Source organism: Schistocerca cancellata, chromosome 2 (assembly GCF_023864275.1).
Source record: "Schistocerca cancellata isolate TAMUIC-IGC-003103 chromosome 2, iqSchCanc2.1, whole genome shotgun sequence".
NCBI classification, from domain to species: Eukaryota; Metazoa; Arthropoda; class Insecta; order Orthoptera; family Acrididae; genus Schistocerca; species Schistocerca cancellata.
The window spans coordinates 846,567,232-846,584,399 of NC_064627.1; the positions used below are offsets into that span (position 1 = coordinate 846,567,232).

Consider the following 17,168-nt stretch of genomic DNA (forward strand, 5'->3'; position numbering starts at 1 on the left):
TCTCGGTCTCAAAAAAGTTTATTGTATTCCAACGAACAATGTGCTCAAGGATTCTGCAGCAAATCGATGTGAGGGATACTGGTCTGTAATGTTGCAGATCCTTTCTTTTTCCTTTCTCATATACAGGAGTCACCGACGCTTTTTTCCAGTCCCTTGGGACTTTGCGCTGGGCGAGAGATTCACGATAAATGCAAACTAGGTAAGGGCCCAATGTGTAGAGTACTCTTTGAAAAATCGAATTGAGATTCCATCCGGTCCTGGTGGCTTACTTATTTTCAACTCATTTAGTTGTTTCTCTTTTGCAGTGATGTTTATCGCTATGTCGTCCATACGGAAGTGAGATCGATGGTGAAACGATGATATCTTTGTACGATTTTCCTGCGTGAACGATTTCTTAAACCTGAAATTTCAAACTTCGGTTTTCGTTTTGCTATCTTCATCTGCCACACCAGACTGGCCAACAAGTGACTGGATACAAGTTTTAGACCCCCTTGGCGATTTTACATACGATCAGGATTTTCTCGGGATCTTTGCCAGATCTTTTGCTAAGTGTGACGGTGGTAGTTGTATGTTTGGCACATAGATCTTTTCACATATGCACGAATCTCTACTAACCTTTGCTTGTCATCTTTTGCGCGTTCTCCTTTGAACTGAGAGTGCAACAGCTTCTGCTTCCTCAGCGTCTTACGAATTTCTTTATTAAACCGTGGTGGGTCTTTTCTGTCCTTAATTCACTACTAGGCACATAACTCTTCAGACGTTGATTTATAGTTTGCTTAAACTTCCCTCTACGTCTATCTTACTGGAACTAAGTGCCGTCGATTTAGTGTCACGTGAGATGCTAAAAACTGCTTATCTGCTCTTTCTAGCATAAACACACCTCCCAGCCTTTTTATCTGATTTATTAACACTCGTAACTAGTTGCTATAGTGACCTTATGATCACTAATACCCGTAACTACACTGACATTGTCGATAAGGTCCGGCCTATTTGTAGCTACAAGGTCTGAGATACTTCCATTGCATGTGGGCTGCAGAACTAGCTGCTCAAGACAATTTTCAGAAAACGTGTTCAAAAGTACACATAGATCTTTTCACATATGCACGAATCTCTACTAACCTTTGCTTGTCATCTTTTGCGCGTTGACTGTTTTCCTGTGTGTTGCTGTTCTGTTGTTGCTGCGTGGCCTGTTGTGCTGATTTCGTGTTCCCCGCCCTGTGTTTGCGTATACGTCTATTCCTCCCTGCACTCCCTGCAATGAATCCATAGACATTCAAGTCTATACTCGGTAGGTTAAAGCCGCCCCCCTCTAGTATTGCATTATCTGGGTATTTGCGTGCTACTGAAGGCTGATTTTCGTAGAATGCCTTTAGCATTATCACAGCAGAATCATGTGGTCGGTAAAAACATCAAACAATTAACTTGGTATCACCTAGATCTGTTATACGCGACCAGATAACTGTCACAGTCAACTTCGACCTCAATAGACACAATATTTTTGTCAACTGCAATGAACTTTCCGTCTTCTATGGGCTCTAATCTGTCTTTCCGATATACTTTGCAAGACTCGCTAAATATCTCAGAGCTTTTCACCTAGGGTTTCAGCCTACTCGTGGTCCCGAGAATAATTTAAGTGCGAGAACTTCCCTTGGAGGCGGTAAATTCGCGAACTTTGTTGCGAATACTTCGGCTATTTACTGATAAAATTTTGGCTCTCGAAGTGTCTTTTTACTCTGAACGCAGTCTGACTTCTCTTGTTGCATATCGACTGGCGAGTGTTCATCAGAGTACCTCAAACTACCGCCTAGCTAGAAAGCCCTCATGTGCACTAGACAATTTTCTGATACCTGAGTAGCTGCTTCCTTTGGGTAATGCACCCCTAATCTACACTCCTGGAAATGGAAAAAAGAACACATTGACACCGGTGTGTCAGACCCACCATACTTGCTCCGGACACTGCGAGAGGGCTGTACAAGCAATGATCACACGCACGGCACAGCGGACACACCAGGAACCGCGGTGTTGGCCGTCGAATGGCGCTAGCTGCGCAGCATTTGTGCACCGCCGCCGTCAGTGTCAGCCAGTTTGCCGTGGCATACAGAGCTCCAGCGCAGTCTTTAACACTGGTAGCATGCCGCGACAGCGTGGACGTGAACCGTATGTGCAGTTGACGGACTTTGAGCGAGGGCGTATAGTGAGCATGCGGGAGGCCGGGTGGACGTACCGCCGAATTGCTCAACACGTGGGGCGTGAGGTCTCCACAGTACATCGATGTTGTCGCCAGTGGTCGGCGGAAGGTGCACGTGCCCGTCGACCTGGGACCGGACCGCAGCGACGCACGGATGCACGCCAAGACCGTAGGATCCTACGCAGTGCCGTAGGGGACCGCACCGCCACTTCCCAGCAAATTAGGGACACTGTTGCTCCTGGGGTATCGGCGAGGACCATTCGCAACCGTCTCCATGAAGCTGGGCTACGGTCCCGCACACCGTTAGGCCGTCTTCCGCTCACGCCCCAACATCGTGCAGCCCGCCTCCAGTGGTGTCGCGACAGGCGTGTATGGAGGGACGAATGGAGACGTGTCGTCGTCAGCGATGAGAGTCGCTTCTGCCTTGGTGCCAATGATGGTCGTATGCGTGTTTGGCGCCGTGCAGGTGAGCGCCACAATCAGGATTGCATACGACCGAGGCACACAGGGCCAACACCCGGCATCATGGTGTGGGGAGCGATCTCCTACACTGGCCGTACACCACTGGTGATCGTCGAGGGGACACTGAATAGTGCACGGTACATCCAAACCGTCATCGAACCCATCGTTCTACCATTCCTAGACCTGCAAGGGAACTTGCTGTTCCAACAGGACAATGCACGTCCGCATGTATCCCGTGCCACCCAACGTGCTCTAGAAGGTGTAAGTCAACTACCCTGGCCAGCAAGATCTCCGGATCTGTCCCCCATTGAGCATGTTTGGGACTGGATGAATCGTCGTCTCACGCGGTCTGCACGTCCAGCACGAACGCTGGTCCAACTGAGGCGCCAGGTGGAAATGGCATGGCAAGCCGTTCCACAGGACTACATCCAGCATCTCTACGATCGTCTCCATGGGAGAATAGCAGCCTGCATTGCTGCGAAGGTGGATATACACTGTACTAGTGCCGACATTGTGCATGCTCTGTTGCCTGTGTCTATGTGCCTGTGGTTCTGTCAGTGTGATCATGTGATGTATCTGACCCCAGGAATGTGTCAATAAAGTTTCCCCTTCCTGGGACAATGAATTCACGGTGTTCTTATTTCAATTTCCAGGAGTGTATTAAGGGCAGTTCTACAAATCCCCAACCGATAACGCAAGTCTAAATACCTCCAGCCAGGACTGTCACAGAGTCGACGAACCCTTTGGTTCAGACCACCCACTCGGCTGTAAACCAAAGGACCCCGGCCAATTTTGGGAACGATGTTGCAAATTGCGAGCTCTCCTTGACCCCGCCAGCAGACTTCACCATTCCGCCAGCCAGCTCTCCTTGACCCCGCCAGCAAACTTCACCATTCCTCCAGCCAACTGTATGAACTGAGGATGGCCTCAGGACTTATGTGACAGGCGTCGTCGGTGCCGGCGTGAGTCACAACTTGCAGACGACTGCACGAGCACGCTCGATAGCAGCAGGCAAGGCCACCTCAACATCTCGGACGAGGCCGCCCAACAGACATACCGAATGCACGTTGGCTTTCATTCCAGTTGTGAACGCTATCTACCTTAGTTACTCCATAAAGTGCATAACGTTGCAGCGCCCGATAACTAGTGAACCCCTCCCCCCGTGCGCTTCTCGGACCCCGCTGAAGGAGCGGCCACTTGTCCACTCACAGGATGAATTGGTGAGTCCAGGCGCCTCGAACGAAGCAAAGGTTTTATCATCCACCATCTGACCCTGCTGTGCGGAAGATGCGTCGGCAGCAGAGACAGTGGGTGAAACAAGGGGAGTCCAGATTCTCCGCCACTGGTACACCCGGGGCAGCTGGCTAAAGGTGACTGACCATAGCCAAAAGCGCATTCAGCTGTTCGCGAACTGTGGCCATCTCCTCCTGTGTCCACACACAGGATACACGCATCCTGTCCATCCTAGCAAGACTAACTGAAGAAGTAAACTATAAAAGCAAACAGATTCCTCGACATACAACTTTCTGTCCTCCTTGTATGTCACAAATGAACGTTGATGCCTCAACGAGCTGGCTGTTCAGAAGAAATGAAACCTGTGCTACAGGTTGTCTGAATTTACACTTACAAAATGCGATCTTACACCTCTTAAACAGAAGAACAACCACGAAATTTAAGAAGTATAATACGAGGAAAACACAGGAAAAGATAAACGCTTAACTTGCCGCTCCGTAGATGTATACTATCAAAGAGTTGGAGCCTCACTGACTGGTCTGCTAAACGAACGGACGCTTGTCTTCAAAACAAAACAAATGAGCAACTACCATGGTACAGACTTAATGAATTTACAATTACAAAAATGCAAGACAGAAACACTTAAACAAAAAACTTGCACGAAATTTAAGAAATATACTCGAGGAAAACGCAGGAATAAATAAACACTTAACTAGCCGCTCTGTAGATGAGTATCATACGAGAGCTGAGACCTGAGTGACTGGCTTACTAAACGAACGGACGCTTGTCTTCAAAACAAAACAAATGATCAATTACTGCGCTACAGACTGAATGAATTTGCGCTTTCAAAAACGCGAGATTAAACCCCTTAAACAAAAAAACACGCGCGAAATTTTAGAAATGTACTAGGAGTCAGAAAGGAAAAGACTACTCAAGTTCTGCAATAAATTTCAGCTAGCAATAGCGAATACTGTGTTCAAGAACCGCAGAAGGAGGAGGTATACTTGGAAAAGCCCGGGATATACGGGAAGGTTTCAGTTAGATTACATCATGGTTAAGCAGAGGTTCCGAAATCAGATACTGGACAGGAGCAGATAAAAGCTCATATCACAATTTAGTAGTGATGAAAGGAGGCTGAAGATTAAGAGACTAGTCAGAAAGCATCAGTGCACAAAGAAGTGGGATACAGACGTATTAGGGAATGAAGAAGGTAACCGCAAAGAAACCATGGGTAGCAGAAGGAATACTTCAGTTGATCGACAAGAGATGGAAGTACAAGAAAAGAAAATGTTCGGTGAAATCCAGGAATACAGAAAAACGAGTTACTTAGGAATGAAATAAATAGGAAGTCCAGGGAAGCAAAGGCGAAATGGCTGCAAGACAAATGTGAAGAAAACGAAAAAGAAGGACTGACTAAGCATACAGAAAAGTTAAAACAGCTTTTAGTAGAATTAAAAGCAAGAGCTGCAACATTAAGAGTGTAATGAGGATTCTTTTGTCAAATGCAGACGAGAGAGCGGATGAGTAGAAAGAGTATAATGAAGGCGTCTATGAAGGGGAGGTCTTGTCTAATCACGTGATGGAAAAAGAAACAGGAGTCAACAGGGAAGAGATAGGGGATCCAGTATTCGAATCAGAATTTAAATGAGCTCTGGAAGACATAAAATCAAATTAGACAGAAGGGATAGATCACATTCTACCATGATTTCTAAAATAGTTGGAGGAAGTGGCAAAAAAACGACTATTCACGCTGGTGTCTAGAATGCACGAGTCTGGTGATATAACATCTGACTTTCGGAAAAACATCATCCACAAAATTCCGAAAACTGCATGAGCTGATAAGTGCAAGAATTATCGTACAATTACCTTAACAGCTGATGCATCTAGCTGCTGACAAGAATAATATACAGAAGAATGGAAAAAATTGAGGATGTGTTAGATGACAATCAATTTTACTTTATGAAAGTGAAAGGCACCAGAGAGGCAATTCTAACGTTCCGGTTGACAATGGAAGCAAGACTGAAGAAAAATCGAAACACATTCACAGGATTTGTCGATCTGGAAAAGGCATTCGACAATGTAAAATAGGGTAGGCTATAGCGAAAGACGGGTAATAAACAATACATACAAGAACCAGGAGGGTACTATAAGAGTGGAAGACCAAGTACGAAGTGGTCGGATTAAAAGGGGTACTGTTCAATCTGTACATCAAAGAAGCAATGAGGGAAATAAGAGAAATATTCAAGAGTGGAATTAAAATTGAAGGTGAAAGGATACCAGTGATAAGTTGGCTGATGACACTGCTATCCTCAGTGAAACTGAAGATGAATTACAGGATTTGCTGAATAGTACGAATAATTAAGAGTAGAGAAAATGGACTGAGAGTAAATCGAAGAAAGACGATACTAACGAGAAGTAGCAGAAATGAGAACAGCGAGAAATTTAACTTTTTTCCGTCAATATATTTAGAGTAGCATGGAATGTTTGTCGAAAGTAAATACTGGACGCCACTGGAGGGGAAATGTTCATTGCTGTCAACAAAACTACTGTGTCAGTCGAGGTCGAAACTGAACCATTGTAGTTTTCTGGACACTAGTAGCAGGTCTAGGTGAACTAAATATAATTATACGATACGTTTACCAGCCATCTGATTCGGCCGTAACAGTTATAGAATCGTTTAAAGAAAGTCTACGCTCACGAGCGAGGAAATACCCAAACCATTCAATATTTGTTAGAGGCGATTTTAATCTACCGAATACAGGCTGGAACGTCTATGCATTCATTGCAGGTGATACGAATAGACAGTTTTGCGAAGTGCTTTTGAACACGTTTTCCGAAAACTGTCTTGAGCAGCTAGTTTGATGTCCCCCAAGCAATGGGGCTATTTTAGACGTTGTAGCTACAGACAGGCCTGACTTCATCGACGGCGTCAATATAAAACAGGGGTTACCGATCATGGTGACATCATAGCAACCATTGTTACTGAAGTTAATAAATCATTCAAGAAGGCTAGTTTCAGTATGATGGACATAGAGGAATTATGGGCAACGTTTATATGGATTGCCCTGGAGAAGTACTGTATGTGCCGAATAAGTGGATTAAGGATGTAAAATACCTACCATGGTTTAACAACGAAATTCGGAAAGTGCAGAGGAAGCGAAGGGTATTGTAGACTCGGTTCAAAAGAGAAAGTGCAGATGTCGACAAGCAAAAGTTAGTAAAGATTCGTGGTTCTGTAAAAAGGTCCTTACTTGAAGCATACAACAACTACCATCGTCATATATTAGCAAAAGGTCTTCCCGAAAACCGAAGGTAATTCTAGTCCTACGTAAAATCACTAAGCAAATCTAAGGCTTCTATCCAGTCACTCATTGACCAGGCTGGGTAGACGGTAGACGAAAGCAAAAGGAAAGCTGAAGTTTTAAATTTCGCGTTTAAGAAATCGTTCATGCACGAGAATCGTTGACAGCTACCGTTGTTTGACCTTCGCAGTAACTTCTGTAGAGATGATATAACAACTGGCATCCATATCATAGAGTTGAAAGAAAATAAGTCACCAGATCCGGATGGAATCCCAATTCGGTTTTTCAAATGTTGCTCCACAGTATTGGCCCCTTACCTAGCTTGCACTTATTGCAAATCCCAAGTGTCTGGAAATGCGCCGTTTACTCCTGTATAAAAGAAGGAGAAAAGAATGGACGCGCAAAATTACAGACCAATGTCCTTAACATCGTTCTGCTGCAGAATCCTGGAATACATTGTCAGTACGAATATTATAAATCTTCTTGAGACCGAGAATATTATGTCAAAGTATCAGCATAGTTTTAGAAAGCATCGCTCGTGCGAAGCTCAGCTTGCCCTTTTCTCACATGATATACTGAGAACTGTGGATGAAGGGCAACAGACAGATTCAATATTTCTAGATTTCTGGAAAGCTTTTGACACGCTATCCCATTGCAGGCTGTTGAAGAAGGTGCGAACACAGGGAATAGGTTCACAGACATGTGAGTGGCTCTATGACTTCTTAAGTTTTATAACCCAACATGTTGTCTTTGACGGCGAGTGTTCATCAGAGACAAAGGTATTGTCAGGAGTGCCCCAGGGACATGTGATGGACTGCTATTATCTTCTATATACATAACTGGTCTGACGGACAGGTGAGCAGCAATCCGCAGCTGTTTGCTGATGATGCTGTGGTGTATGGGCAGGTATCATAGTTCAGTGACGGTCGTAGGATACAAAATGACTTGGTCAAAATTTCTAGTTGGTACGATGAATGGCAGATAGCTCTTAATGTAAACAAGAGGAAGTATGTTAATGCAGATGAGTTGGAAAAACAAACAAATGATGTTCGAATACAGCGTTAATAGTGTGCTGCTTGACACAGTCATGTCAGTTACATATCTAAGAGTAACGTTGCGAAGCAGTGTGAAATGGAATGAGCATATGGGGATCGAAGTTGGGAAGGCGCATGGTCGACTTCAGTTTATTGAGAGAATTTCAGGAAAGTTCATCTCTAAAGGAGACTGCATATAGAACATTAGTGTACCCATTCTTGAATATTGCTCAAGTCGTTTGGGATCCGCACTAGGTCAGATTAAAGGAGGACATCAAAGCAATTCAGAGGTGGCTGCTAGATTTGTTGCCCGTGGGTTCGAACAACATGGAAGTGCTAAGGACATGCTTGAGGAGCTCAGATGGGAATCTTTGAAGGGAAGGCGACTTTCTTTTCGAGGAACACTGTTGAGGAAATTTAGAGAATTGGCATTTGAAACTGACTGCAGGACGTTTCTCCTACTGACAGTGTACATTTTGTGTGAGGGCCACGAAGATACGAAAAGTTTGGGTTCCTACGGAGGCATAGAGACAGTCTGTTTGTGAGTGACTAGTAGTGGTACAGTGTACTCTGCACCACGCACTGTATGGTGGCTTGTGGATTATGTTTGAATATATAGACGCAGATTGCACAATTCAGGAGCTCAAGATATTACCTACGCTACCTCACAGCGCTCCAGTTTTCATCCATAAGGCACCTGCAGACTGCAACCATGTTGTGCTTCACTATGCTATGATTTGTCCCGTCCTACAACCGCCTTGTAAAGGGCCGCGCAAGGTTTAAAAAGTGGTACACTTAAGTTCGAAATACTGCTGATCAGAAGACACAGCACAGTATCTATCATCTGACTAAAACCCACGTTGACATTTGAAAACGACCATTCCAATGGCGACACATCAACCGCCACCACCCAAGACAGCTACTCAATTGGACACACCATAGCCTCGATGACTTCACAGTACAATTAGACGTCAAAGACTTACGACCCAACAACCTTGACATCAAACCGCTCAACAAGTTGCTGGTCGTCGAAAGTCAACATCTCGAACATGACGTTGGGAACGATTTTATTAGCTGGTATTCCACGCGTTCATGTGAACTGCCCAGTGATGTGTACATGGCAGCCATTATATTGCTACTGTACCCCTACGGTTTCCTCGCAAGCACTGCCTCCAGAGCATCACACTCCTCCGCCTCTGCAATTGAGGATCACGAGAATAACTCCCCTAAAGCTGATCCCATGGGAACGCCCTCGACAATCGACATTTCACAACATTCCCGCTATGGTTATACTCGACGCCCACCAGAATACTGCGAGATTGATGCTATGAGCCAGACCACCACAACTCCGACACGTCTAGCTTGTACGCTGACCTCCTCAGTGTCCACTACATATTGCCCACTGCCACGTTGCATGGATACCACCTTATCACACCATCATCGGTCCACAACGATCACCTTTCCACCTTTGGGGAGAGGGGGCTCTGTGGGGACACTATGTCATGTAACCCTGCTGACAATCGAACTTGTTCCACAACAGTCTGTCTTTGGTGTTGATTGCGTGTACTTAGTAAGTTTTATGACTTTGACTTGCACAGATGTGCCTTGTTATTATGTACCACTTGAGCAATAAAGTAATATTATTCCATACTGTATCGCGTTGTCTGTTGTTGCACCAAACCTCACCTTATGGATTTACAGATATTTCTATGATTTTCTCAAACCATTTTACACACATCAAAAAAAGTTTTGCATCGCCTCGGTTCCGAGAGTTCCGGAACCTGTACATAAAATTGGAATACACATCAACATAAACATCATTTCCGCCCTTTTTATTGCTCATGAAAACCACACATTGCATGTTGTACCACCATACAGCGAGACCTTCAGAGGTGGTGGGCCAGGTTTCTGCACACACTGGTACGTCTAATACCCAGTAGCAGGTCCTCTTGCATTGATGCATGCCTCTATTCGTCGTGGCATACTATCCACAAGTTCATCAAGGCACTGTTGGTCCAGATTGTCCCACTCGTAGACGGCGAGTCGGGGTAGATCCCTCAGAGTGGTTGGTGTGTCTCATCGTCCATAAACAGCCCTGTTCAATCTATCCAAGGCATGTTCCATAAGGTTCACGTGTGGAGAAAATGCTGGCCGCTCTAGTCGAGCGATGTCGTTATCCTGAAGGAAGTCATTCACAAGATGTGCACGATGGGGGCGCGAATTGTCGTCCATGAAGACGAATGCCTCGCCGATATACTGCCGATGTGGTTGCTCTATCGGTCGGAGGATGACATTCACGTATCGTACAGCCGTTACGGCGCCTTCCATGACCGCCAGCGGCGTACATCAGCCCCACATAAATCCACCCCAAAACAGCAGGGAACCTCCACATTGCTGCACTCGCTGGACAGTGTGCCTAAGGTATTCAGCCTGACCATGTTGCCTCCAAACACGTCTCCGAGGATTGTCTGGTTGAAGGCATATGCGACACTCATCGGTGAAGAGAACGTGATGCCAATCCTGAGCGGTCCATTCGGCATGTTGTTGGGTCCATCTATACCGCGCTGCATGGTGTCGTGATTGCAAAGATGGACATCGCCATGGACGTTGGGAGTGAAGTTGCGCATCATGCAGCCTATTGTGCACAGTTTGAGTCGTAACACGACGTCCTGTGCCTACACGAAAAGCATTATTCAACATGGTGGCATTGGCTGTCAGGGTTCCTCCGAACCATAATCCGCAGGTAGCGGTCATCCACTATAGTAGAAGCCCTTAAGCGGCCTGAGCGAGGCATGTTATCGACAGTTCCTGTCTCTCTGCATCTCCTCCATATGCGAACAAAATCGCTTCGTTTCACTCCGAGAAGCCTGGACACTTACCTTGTTGAGAGCCCTTCCTGGCACAAAGTAACAATGCGGACGCGATCTAACCGCGGTATTGACCGTCTAGGCATGGTTGAACTACAGACAACAAGAGCTGTGTACCGTCTTTCTGGTGGAATGACTGGACCTGATCGGCTATCGGACCCCCCTGGAGGGGTCATGCATTGTTGTTTACATCTTTGGGCAGGTTTAGTGACATCTCTGAACAGTCAAAAGGACTATGTCTGTGATAAAATATCCACAGTCAACGCTTGTCTTCAGGAGTTCTGGCAACCGGGGTGATCCAAAACTTTTTTTGATGTGTGTTTATGAATTTTATGATAGTTCTTTCTAATAAGACTACTCTTTATTAAGATTTGTAAAATGAAGTGTCAGCAGAATAAAGACACTCCACATTCTTGAAAGTTCTACTTTGTGATGGTAAAACAGGACATGATTAATTAATTAATTAGCATACAATAAATGTTTAAGCGTTTTCCTCACCTGCACCATTATTTTTCTATATCAGCAACAATAGTAGTCTAAAATAATGCAATACTTGATATTTCATGGAAACAACATAAAGGAGTAGATTTACTTACTTATAAAACCTGCCACCCTTCGAACTCCAGTAACTGTTAGTTTTCCACTTGATAGCAAGTAGTCACACAAATGACCAACCGAGATGGCTAAAATCATTCGACAAACATGAGGAAGACCAGAGAAAAAGCCAACCTAAAGAAGCAACAAACATGCACTTACATAACACCAGTAAATATGTTAAGTTTGTAAAAAAATTATGATGTAAGCAAAGTAACCAATTTCCTAAAATGAGTGGCTTAATTTACAACACAAACCAAAGAATCACATGAATATGGGATAAATGAAAGAGCTGCTAATGTCTTCTATGTATGCTGAAAATAAAACATTCAACACTAAATGGACAAATACTGAGTATAATAAATTTTAGAAATATCTTCAGTGCTTAAAAGTATTGCAGTGGCAAGTAATCAAATGCATAACACTGAGGGAACCTTTGAAATATTAGAATGAGGACAGTCAAATAATTTCCGAAGTTTCTAAATCACAAATGATGTTTCAGTGTAAAGTTCAGGTTCTTGCACAAGTTATTTTGAAGACATCTTAGCATTTTGTATCAACACTGTAATGTTCATAATGTTGCAAAATCATCTCTTTTACTTAGATCTGTTCTCTTGACTCACATTTTACTGAAGCACTCCTTCATCATCAGCACTCAAAGTATACCATATAACTATGAGACAGAATGGTTGTTGGCATATTTTTGTATTCATTTCCTTATAAGGTGGCCTCATCATGAGTCCAAAATAAACTGAACTTATTTCCAAACGTTGATCAGTATGAAAGGAAAAGAGCTTACTTTTAGCTCCATACAGAATGTGTAAAGCATTTGTGATATGTTACTATAATCCACTAGAAAAATATGTGAACTCAAACACTTAAATTTCATTGGCATCTTCCAGCTGAGTCATTTGACCACATGCAGTAAAAAACTGGACAGGAAGCAAAGTGTCAGAAGTAAAGTCTGGAACACAGTATTAAATTATCAAAAATGTATTACAAAATGCATTTCAGATCAACGAAATAACAATCTTCATTCCACTAACAACCTGGTAGTGAGGTAAACTCACCATATCTGCCCCAACCTATCCCCACCGTAGTGTTAAGGCCGCAACGGTTTAGGGGAGCCTCTGTGAGGTTTGGAATGATAAGAATAAGTTTTCCAGAAACGTTGCTGCTCGGTCTCTTTGCAAATTTTACATTAAATTATGCACCACATCAAAACTTCGATATTCTGCAGAAACATAATTTTCACTTCTTTCTTCTAAGTTGAAAACCGTTACTATTTTACTCAGTCTACACATCCTGATATCAATAATTATGTAACACTTTTCTTGAGTATCAATTAAATTCTTATTAAGCTACTTCTTCAAGGACTTTCTTTCTTGAAAATACTTCAGCAGAAATCAACCACTCATGCTCATTAATGCCGGAGTCTGTTCGAGAACATTTTTTCACATACACTCCAACTTTTCCCTCATACATTTTTACCCATGTCAGCTTTCGCTAGCAATTGTGATATACACTGCATACAAATCTTGCACTTGGTCACCTCTGTCTCCCCTCTTCGCTTTGCGCTCAAAGTGGCCGCTGCTGATAATTACTGTGATACGTCCTGTGCAGAAATCTTATACCAGTGGTACCTCTGCTGCCCCTCTCAGCTTGGTGCCAACCCTGATTGTTGCTACTGAAGCGACGAAAAAAGAAAACACTCGCAGTCGAGCATTCACCGTTTCAGAAGTTTTAAGTACGTTGCATCACTGAAGATATTAGTGTGCAGAAGCAATATGGCAATCAAAATAACAATTAAAGGCTCTGTCACACACATTACAATATGCCAGGAAATTAATATTTCGTAAGTTTTAACTTCCATTACATTGTGGCTACTATCGACGACGGAAGTGAAGATCTTTGACATTAGTTTGCTTGGGATCGTTTCAGTATATGGGCATACATGCTTGTAGTGTGTGTGACAAAAAAATTAATAATTGAGTTACATCAACTAGATGGGTTCCCGTGTCTATCTCCGCCTAGTTTAGTAGCTGAAACCCACACTGATGACCTCACGTCACTTCCGTTCTTCAGTTTCGTGTGTTATTCAGTGTTCATTAATGGAAACAATGGATCACCTCCCATGGGGAGCATCAGACTCTGTGTTTCCTGCGTACACACTTGACTACGACTGTGAAACACAGGTGCCAACGATAATGCAACATAGACATCTGTATTCTACCGGGCCACATGTGACTAACCTAACCCTTACCGAATCATAATGGCGGGAAACCCGCACGCCGGCGCTGTCACACACACGAGGGCGCAACGGTCTCCAAGCTTCGCCAGCTGCACCAGACTCCTTCTGAAGGCAGTTATCACCTCGCAGTTCCTCATCACTGCGCCACCCGCATCTCCAGCGGTTATTCACCCTCAGCAGATGGCAGACGTTAGTATCTGAAAGTGTCACAGAGCTTTCCAAGTTGTCGACGACCGCGGTCGTCTCATTCATGTTGATTGGCCTCGAGTCCATGTCTTTCGTATCAAGCATCACCTAAGGCAACTCCTTTGCCTCGCCCCCCCCCCTCCCTCCCCATATCGACCTCAGGCGACAACACAATCTATCACCTGCTCCATACAGTGCTCTCAATCCAGATCTTTATCCTGCCATCATGGATATGTCACTGCATCCTCCGACATCACTGCCCACGTCTCACCATACGTTGGCTCAACCTACACCTATGCAGCATGTTCCAGCAGGCAGGAAACAAAACTATCTCAGTTACAAAAGGACAACCTCAATAGGTGGTTCATGCAGCTGCACAATCTATTTGACATATACAGTGTTCTCGCGACAACGCCCGATGCATCTTCCTTGTCAGTCATCTCAACAATTCCACTGACCTCAAAGTGACTCACTTCTGTGCTCTCCATCACACCATAAATGTGCCACAGCAAAGTCTGTTATCATCGATCGCCCATCATGTATGTCAACTGAATCAACCTACCATATTATTTACGAGGATAATTACAGATCACCCTCACAGTATTGGCACCATTTATGTGCACAAATGGGTCCAGAGGTCATGCCCGACATTGCTTCATGGACACTGTAGTTACTGAAACTTCCATATGGATACCAACTCCAGCTTCCCTCTCATTTACCAAACCAGCTGGAAACACTGCTTGCATACCAGACCCACAGAATTATTTGCCATTGACAGTTATTCTCGACTGTATGTACAATGGCAGACACATAGTTAGCACCAGTGTATGCCCACCCCTCACCCGTCTCCTCTGATGTGCTTGGGAGGCAGGGGCAGTGTGAGAGCAGGCGTGACACATCAGAGCAACCTGCAGCCACGTGGTGGCCGACACCAGGCACTAACTTCTCCTGATCTCTGACCATCAATGACTTCTGCCAATGCTCCACCCAAACACACAGCTGACCTCCAGTGGAGTGCAATAGATAATGTGGGTAACACCCACATCACACCCCACCCCACATACCCACTCTTCTGGTGTTACATTACGTACAGCAATACAGCAAGAGACTGTTGGCCCCCCTGTGCCCAACCAAACTTGGCACACAGGCCAGGCTAAGAACAGTGCAGCAGGATTGATAAACATAGCCTCCACATCTGGTGGAAGACTTTATATCTTGAATATCATCAATAATCTTCACTTTCTCGTCGACACATGGGCAGATGCCAGTTTCATCCCCACCACTCATGCTCTCTCTTACACCCTTCCAGTAAATCCCTCTTTATGTGCCGCCAAAATATCCCACATTTCTGTTCTTAGTGCAGCCAAACTTTGGGTCCAACTTACTCTTGGGATGGAGTTTACATTCCACAAAGCTGACGTCGACAAATCAGTACTCGGCATCGATTTCCTCTGGCATTTTGGCCTATCCCCAAATCTACAGAGAGCATCCTTACTGCACCATGCTGGCGCTCGTATCCCAGCACTTCTGCTCCCCATTCCACAAAATAGTGACCTGCTTCTGCTCGCCCTCTCCAAGTGCTCTACCATGGCTGACAGCCTCACTTCCTGACTGGTCAAGCTTAAGATCGACAGCTCCAAAATCAACGCTCTGTGTGCTCACAGCATTGTGGAGAAACAGCTGATTGATGCAATGCCAGAGAAACTCTTGCATGCTCATCGTACTCTCCACCGCCTCACCAGCTCGCTGCACACACTTTACCAACACTCGGCACGCCTCTGCTGGGGCCTCAGCATTTACCCCACTAAGGTTAGTGACATTCAGTTTTCCAATGTATCGTCAGTATCTCCACCCCATGCAACAATAACTGCATTCCTTCTTCAAGTGCACAAGATGTACAATTATGTATGATCACTAACAACACCTGCCATAGGCTAATTTTGATGGAAGTCCCTCCTATGTGCTACAAGGCTCACTGCCACCCACCAAAAAAACTATGCCATACGAAAGCCGCTGTTAACGACCTTTTAAATGTGGATATTATATTCCCCTGAGACAGTAACTCGTCCAATTGTGTAGTGACTATTGGAAACTACATACTTGCACCATTATCGACAGCTCTTCTATTCCCCACTTCCAGGATTTCGCCCAACTTCTTAATGGGCACAAGTGTTTAGTGCTCTTGACTGCTAAAAAGTGTACTTCAGATCCCTGTGTTCAAAGAAGACATTGCTAAAACGGCAGTCATTACACCATTCGGCCTAGTCGAGTTGTTCTTTATGGATTATAGCCTATTAAACGTCCATTGACAACATCTTGTTCAATCTTCCATATTGCTACACATACTTCCACGATATCCTGATCTTCTCCCGCCTCTGTTGAGGAACACAGGGACCACCTGGCCCAGGTTCAGTCTGCCCTATGTGACAAAGATGTATAAATTAACCACAACAAATCGCAATAGGTCCCCCTGAGTATAATCTTTCTTGGTCACACTGTCACTGCTGAAGGCACCTGTCCTCTAGGCGCTACAGTCTGGAACCACGCGACCGCTACGGTCGCAGGTTCGAATCCTGCCATTTTGAAGTCACCTGTCCAATGCCCAAAAACCTCGATTTCACCCATGAGCTTCCCATATCCACGACTTACCGCAATTTACGCCGTTTTCTCTGTATGGTAAATTTCTAATACAGACATTTGCCCCATGCCACCTCTATCCACGCCCCATCCACAAACACTTTGGATGGCAAAAGCAGCTCTGGGAAACGAGAGGTACAATGGTCAGACAGAATGAATCAAGCATTCAACACACTCAAGGCTGCACTTTCTAATGCTGTCACACTTGCCGCACCCGCTTCCTGATGCACGCATCTCTGTTGCAGCTGATGGGACTGAGGCGGTAGGCACTGTTCTCCAGCAATGCATAGGCGATACAACCCAACCACTCCAGATCTTCTCAAGGAAACTCACAGCCTCCGAATACAAGTGGTCAGTATTCGACTACGAGTTACTCATCTTCTGTGAAGCCATGAGATACTTCCGTGGTCACAC

The 17,168-nt window shown here is 44.8% G+C and overlaps 1 protein-coding gene across 1 annotated transcript in view; it reads right to left on the reverse strand.

The window, feature by feature from the left end:
- LOC126148612 (vesicular glutamate transporter 3-like) overlaps positions 1–17,168 on the reverse strand; it is a 95,262-nt gene that overhangs the window by 27,466 nt on the left and 50,628 nt on the right. Inside the window, exon 6 of the mRNA XM_049915768.1 lies at positions 11,683–11,815. Within this exon, the coding sequence (XP_049771725.1) occupies positions 11,683–11,815 (133 nt within the window). The remainder of the gene's footprint in view (positions 1–11,682; positions 11,816–17,168) is intronic.